Raw genomic sequence first — 7,188 nt, 5'->3', positions numbered from 1 at the left:
ACAAACAACTCTAAGTAAGCCTGCTTTAAACAGACCTCCTCATACAATTAGTGGTTGTAAGGTATTATGAAAATACAAAACACCATATAAATGTATGACAATTAGGTCAGGAAAATAATTAGTTAATAATATGACTAACCATCTTAAACTGTTGAATAATAACAATGATAATAAACAGTATGTACTCTTGGTTGAAGCAGACACAATTAGCTACAGTTTGATAAGGAGCACATTTCGATCTTTAGCAAATGACAGAATTTGCCTCCAGCATTCTGGGGGCTCCTATACAGGGAATTAAGGTCAAATTTACCTGCTATCCAAGGACAGAGGCAGCAAAAACGGAGAGAAAAGAACACAAGACTAGTTAAAGTCTCCTCCTTAAATCTTGATTTCTGGCCCTATTATTTTGTTAAATACTACTGTTACTAACAATAACAACAACAATAATAATAACAATTGTCCATGCATCGCTTACTATGGACTGGGCATGTTAAAGTATTTTACGTATATTAAGGAATTTACATACAACTTCATGAGGTAGGCGCTACCCCCATTTTACAGATGAAGAAACTAAAGCACAAAGAGGTTAAACAACTTGCTACAGTGAGTGGCAGAACTGGGATTTAAATCTAGGCTAACTGGCTCCAGAGACTGGCCCTAAACACCACTCTGCACTGATGCTACTTTTTCTGCCTTTTTCCTCTGTTCAACTAATTCAGTTACAAATACATATTTTCATCACCGGTTATGCAACACTTACTCCACCCTCATCTTATCAAGAATTTAGTGGTTCTTTTGATAAAATGCCAATACAAGCAAAAACAAAGTTCTCCAGGATATGAACATTTTCATAATCTGTATCAACCCAACCTAAACTTTACCAGCCCGAATCTTGTTTCTTCAAGGCTTGACAAATATACTGTTGCACCGTATTTTAAGAAGCCTCCATCCGAGCGCTTACATTGTAGCTCCACTTATCTGTCCTATGCATTTCCTAGAACCCCTTCTGACTCTTTTCCCTCACTGATGTTTCCCAGTATCAACTGATAAGCTGAATAGAAAATGCTATACTGAATACATTTTCTAACTATCAAACATGTTACAAATTAATAACTGAATCATCTTACCATTTGTCCATCTGGGGCTTCCTGTTTTAATGTTGAATAAATAAATAACTAAATAAAATGATAATAACAACGACAACAACAATAAAAATAATAATGAAGTTTTACAGTTAGCAAAGCCATCTGCATTAGTTGATTTGTTCTAATTCTTAGCATTTAAACCCAAGGTTCCTGTTTGCCTTGGGAATACTGTGCTTTTTCTTACCGGTCTTGCAAATCTGCCCTTAAAAGACGAACCTCTGAATTTTGTATACATACATGTCTACGTTTTCATACAAAACCGGCATGTTACTTCCATCGGAGAAACAAAGTGAGTGAGAACGGCTGAATTTTTAAAACGTAAGAATGACCGTGTCGCCGGAAGAGGGGGGCGGCTGCGCCCAGGCCCGACTCCCGCCCCAGGCAGGCCGCGGCCTCTCGGTGCCTCTCCCGCCCCCGCGGCGTGTGGCCCCCGCGGCGCAGGGCCGGCCTGGCCTGGCTGGGCCCCACCCCCGGGCCTCGGCGGCGCCCCCTGCAGGCCGCGGCGGGCAGAGCGGGCGGAAGGAACCCGAGCCGAGCTGCCACCGTGTCCGAGCCGGAGGCGCCGCCGCCGCCGCCGCCGCCGGAGTGTCGCGGGCCCGGAGTCCGCCTGGAACACCCTCCTCGCCGCCAGCCACGTCGCAGCGCCCGCCGGAGCCGCCTCGCCGCCCGCGCACACCCGAAGCGGCCGGGCCGGGCCCGCCTCGGCCCTCTGCTCGTCCTCCCCGCCCCGCACCGGCCTTCACTCTGGAGCGGCCCCGGCAGCCGCAGCAGGGGCGGCGGCGGCGGATCGAGGAGCTCTCCAGGTCGTCCCGGGAGAGGCTGCTGCAGTCCCGGGACAGGATGTTTTCCAAGTTCACCTCCATCCTGCAGCACGCCGTGGAGGCGGTAAGGCCTCGGGCTGCGGGCGCACGACAGGTCGGGGATGGCGGCCGGCCTACGCTCCCCCGCCGGCCCCGGGAGAGCCCGGCGGCCTCGGCCCGGCCCTCGGCGTCCCCGGCCCCGCGGAAGGGCGAGGCCCGGGGCGGGCGCCGCGGGGTCGTGCGGACGCCGGGGCCGCGGGCCTGGCTCCGAGCGGACCCCCTGCTCTCCTTCTTGCTCCGGGCCGGCGTGGAGCCCTTTCCTTCGCTCAGGAGGGTGGGCGGGGGTCCCCGGCAGGACCGGCGCCCCGGCCCGGGTCGGGGGTCGCCCGATTCCTCCGGTGGGGACAGGGGAGTCGGGGAGCACCTGGCAGGGCCACAGGGCTCTCCCCCGGACTCCCTGGCCGTTACCGCAAGTGGTCAGCGTTGACCAAGACAAAAGAAACGGCCTAACACCGCTTGGGTTTGTTTTGTTTTGGGGGGTGGGGAGGCAGGAAGGGGTGCTCTTGCCGGGGGCGCGGCTCTGGCGAGGAAGCAGCCCACCCGACCCGGTTTCGTAGTCTGGCCAGCTCTTGCTTTCACAGGCCTTGCGGCCGAACTCATTACTGATTGATGCGAAACAGGCGTTTGGAGGGTCTCGTCGAGGGCGCTTTAGACAGCTTCCAAGCCCTCACACAGCACCGGGACCATCTGTTTCCTTTCTTCTCTTCCTTTCCTGGACGCTCGTCGTTTTTCCTGCCATTGTACCCTCCTTTGAGGATTTTAGACACAGGCATAGGGAGACATTACTCAAATATCCGAACACTAATAAAAGAGAAGTAACTAACAGGAAAATGTCTTCCTGCTGTTTCAGTGAAAGGGGTCGAGTTGCTTTACTCTGGTTGTTTTGCTTTACGCTGGCAGAATTGCCCTAATTGAAAAATGCACCCTGTGAAGTTCATAACAAGTGCAGTTTTGCTGGACGTTTTACTTTGCTAGTTTTAAAAATGTCGTTCTCTTTCTATGTTCAGTTTGAGTGATACAGCACATTCAAATCTACACAACTTTAAGGAAAAACAAAACAAAACCCAATTGCAATAAAACAGTTTTTATGGCCAGATAAAAATAAAATGGATTTTTAAAACTCAGTAATGGAAACAAAACTTCAATACAATTTTTAAGTGCTGTGTGGGAAATGTTTAAGAGTCATTTTAGCTCTACTACAAGTTCTTGAGAAAATGAATGTATCAAATCAAGCAAGACAGGGTTTTTCATAGATGAAGAGCAGTATTACTCATGAGGGAGACGACGGTTTTAGACTTTAAGGCAACTTTTAATTTTCCTTTCTTGGCTTATACACAATCAATCTACAGCACCTTATTTTAAGAATTTAACTGAAATTTATAAAAAACAGTGATATTTACATTTTATATTATTCCTTAACTTAAAGTACCAAGAATCATTTAATTTTTAACACTCAATACAGCTAAATACTGAGATAATTGGTAATAAAAATTTATTACATTATTTATATTCTTTACTAATTCAGGCTGATATTTAAAGAAATAAGTAGTTAGAAAAAGAAAGATGGCTTTCATGCTCTCCCAGTAAAGACTCATTTTTGTCCAGAGACCTGTGTTCTCTGTCTGCGTTATCTTTTTACAATTGTATATGTTAGCATCTACCAGATTATGCATGTAAATTGTCTGACTCTGGCTCTGTAATATCCAGGTTCTCTACTTTGCTGAGGTTAGTGAGAAAAAGTTAAGAGTGGATTATATTCACCTGGTCCTAGGAGTTAATGCACTGCATTTAGAAAAGTAATGTTTTTATTTGCTTAGCATTAATGTTTTCAGCTGTGCTACTTCCCAGTTTACCTTGATAAGAGGTTCAATCTTACGAAAAATTTTTGGCATACTTTTTTTTTTCCCCCTTTTAACATTCTCTTGGGAATGAACTCATATGTAATGCTGAATAAGCCATCTTTGTGGTATTTGAAGAATATTTTTTTTTCCTAGCCCAAGATTGGTTTACATTTATTCAGTTCTATTTCTTTATTTCCTTGACATTTTTTTCTGTGTACTAATCTTACCATTCCTCAGTTTATTTCATTAGCTTTTCTCTGTACTCCTTTTAATTTGTATGCCCAATTAGCATTTTCTGATACAGTATTGCAATTATCAGAATTATCAGGATTCTGCAGAGATGGGAGATAATCCTATAAGCAGATTCTGACATGACCTTTTTTCAGTTGTGTCATTGTATGAATCTCTAATGTTTTCTCAACCGTTTTGGTATTATTATTTCCTAGGTTTCTTTCTTTTTTTTTTTTAAATTAATTTATTTTTGGTTGCCGTGGGTCTTCGTTGCTGTGCGTGGGCTTTCTCTAGTTGCAGCGAGCAGGGGCTACTCTTTGTTGTGGTTCTTGGGCTTCTCATTGCCGTGGCTTCTCTTGTTGCGGAGCATGGGCTCTAGGCACGCGGGCTTCAGTAGTTGTGGCTCAGGGGCTCTAGAGCGCACAGGCTCAGTAGTTGTGGCGCACGGGCTTAGTTGCTCCGTGGCATGTGGGATCTTCCTGGACCAGGGGTCGAACCCGTGTCCCCTGCATTGGCAGGAGGATTCTTACCCACTGTGTCACCAGGGAAGTCCCTTCCTAGGTTTCTTGATTCAATCGGATCAGCCTTCAAATGGTTTTTTAGGGTCAACCAGATACATATTCATTTAAATGGGGTTTAAGTGTAGAGTTTTCCTTATTGTTTAATTAATGGTTTCTTCACATTTCCTGTTAACTACTTAACAAGGATGAAATACAACTAAGATGTTTTCAAAGATCAGTATTTGAAGATGTGTTATTAAGCTGATAGACTGCATTTTGAATTTAGGGGAGAAATTCACACCTTGATCAAAAACAAAAACTGTAACGGAACTCTTGCCTCCTGTTTCAGAAATGACAGTTTTCCCTCAGCATACAAATGATTGGCCAGTAAGAGTTATGAAATGAATCTATTCTTTTAGCCAGTTGCCACAAGTCACACGTCTGAAATCAGGCCTCCCATGTAGTTCTGAGGTGGATCATTTTAGTACAGCTTCTCCAAAGGATAAATAAAACACCTTCCATTTAGTACAATTCAACATTTGTTGAGGGCCTTTGTCTATGTGAGGTTATCTGCCAGGGACTAATATCTTTTAAATTCCGGTCAGTTCCATCCTTGAGGGCAGATTTATTCCAAGAGGATAAAGGGCAGTGTCAGGAAAGAAAGTTTCATCTACCTTAACTAATTAATTCAATGGATGTCATCTTTCAGAATTTGAATGCAACATTTTCTTTTTAAATTATAGTTGAGTTAATGGTGACTGTTGGGACCAGCAATTCCTTAAAAGTCTACTCTGCACTAGGAATTAAAGCATCAGATGAAATATATGTAGTGTTTTCTTAAGTGTATTCTTTTCCAACAAGTGATCTTTAACTTTAGTCCTTTAGTCATTCAGTAAATATTTTATGAGCCCACCAAGAAAGCATGGCACAGTGGGAGTCCACAGTGAGAATGCACCGGGAGACAAAACAAAACACTGGTTAAAGTACAAGCAGTGCACAAGAGTGCGGCCTAGCCCCTAGAGCCACTCAGAGCAGGGTTCCAGGCTTGCCTCTGCCCCTTGCTTTTTCACTAGACAAGTTACTTCGTCTTTGTACATTTCAGTTCCTCATTGTAAAATGGAAATAATTGTACCTATCTGATAGAATTGTTGTGAAAATTAGGATGAGATTGTGTATATGAAGTGCTTAATGCAGTGCCTGGCACATAGTAAGTGCTTAATAAATGTTAATCATTATTATTATTATCTGGATGATTGTTCAGCCAGTGAGTTCTATAGGAGGAAGGGAGTAAACGCTTAGGGTTGAAGCAGTTGCAGAAGGCTCCCTGGAGGAAGTGAGACTTGAGCTGGACTTTGGAGAGGCAGAGAAGATAGGATGGGCGTCTGGAAAGTTGCAGCGGGGAAGAAGCATTTCAAAAGATCTGGGCATGGAATGTTCATGATACATGTGAGACAGCAGATGTGGCTTTGACAGCACTAGTTCTCATCTGAGTTATCAATGTAGGTAGGTCGTTTTGTGTGGTAGGCATTTTGGAGAAAGAGAGTCCGGGTTTCTAATTACAAGTAGTGTTTCCTTGGGCAGGTCAGTTAATGACTCAGGTGGTCTTAGAGTTTATTGTGAGAATTTAAGACCACATGGTAAGTGTAAACTTCGTAGCACTGTGCCTGGCACATTACTCATTAAATGGTAGCAACTGCTGTTTATTCACTCAATAAACGTTACTGAATGCTTACTATTTGCCATCATTGACTTGGAAACTGGGGATTCAGTGATGAACAAGATGATATAATCTTTGTAAACTCATGGAGTTTACAATCTAGTGGAGAAGATGGATAACTCAACAATTACAGACATGGGATAAGGGCTGGGAGAGAGTGAGCAGTCAGTCAGGGAGTGGGTGCTGCAAATGTGTTTGGAAACGACTATAACCTCGGCAGGAAGTCTGGCAAGACTTCTCAGAGAAAGTGATATCCACGTTAGATATTCAGGTCAGTTTTTGGTTGAGATAGTGATCGATCGCATGAATTTTCAAAAATTTAATCTCTGTATTGTAAGAAGTTAACTCAAATTAGAATCTCCTCATGCTGATTCACACATCTTTTTTTTTTTTTAACCCAGAGCGTAAATGTTTTTATGTAATGATAAAACATATGTCTGGCATGTTATAATTTGAAATGAAAGAGGCAAGTTTACTAGGAAGTTTTACCTAAATAAGAAAATTTATTCATGTTTGAACAAGATTGTTACTAAATTATTAGCAACTTAGAACTGTTTCACTGTCTCCTTAAATAGGTTTCTTATTTAAAGCAAATTTCTGCAAGAGATTCACAAGTAAGCAACACCATCCTGCTTTGAATTTGACTGTAACAGCAAAGGCCCCGACACAAATCATTTAAGACCTCTGATTTAGTAACTTTCCTTGTAAATAGAGTTAAATCCCGTGGGTGAAATAATCTGGAACAAGGATGCTGTAATTCCATATATGCCCTGGAAATTCCCTTGGAAAAATTTAACAAGTCATAATATTTACACATAAGAAACTAGGTACATTTTTTGAAACACCAAATTTCATTTGGGTTTGTCCCAATTGTTAATACATAATTAATTAATA

The 7,188-nt window shown here is 43.1% G+C and overlaps 1 protein-coding gene across 1 annotated transcript in view; it reads left to right on the top strand.

Moving 5' to 3' along the window:
- The first annotated feature begins 1,665 nt into the window (after positions 1-1,665).
- FHIP2A (FHF complex subunit HOOK interacting protein 2A) overlaps positions 1,666-7,188 on the top strand; it is a 37,060-nt gene continuing 31,537 nt past the window's right edge. Inside the window, exon 1 of the mRNA XM_057531124.1 lies at positions 1,666-2,030. Within this exon, the coding sequence (XP_057387107.1) occupies positions 1,986-2,030 (45 nt within the window). The 5' untranslated portion in view covers positions 1,666-1,985. The remainder of the gene's footprint in view (positions 2,031-7,188) is intronic.

This window comes from Balaenoptera acutorostrata, chromosome 16 (genome assembly GCF_949987535.1).
Source record: "Balaenoptera acutorostrata chromosome 16, mBalAcu1.1, whole genome shotgun sequence".
In the NCBI taxonomy this organism is placed as follows: domain Eukaryota; kingdom Metazoa; phylum Chordata; class Mammalia; order Artiodactyla; family Balaenopteridae; genus Balaenoptera; species Balaenoptera acutorostrata.
The sequence above is the reverse complement of the archived record's forward strand: the minus strand, read 5'-3'. Positions and strand labels throughout refer to the sequence as shown.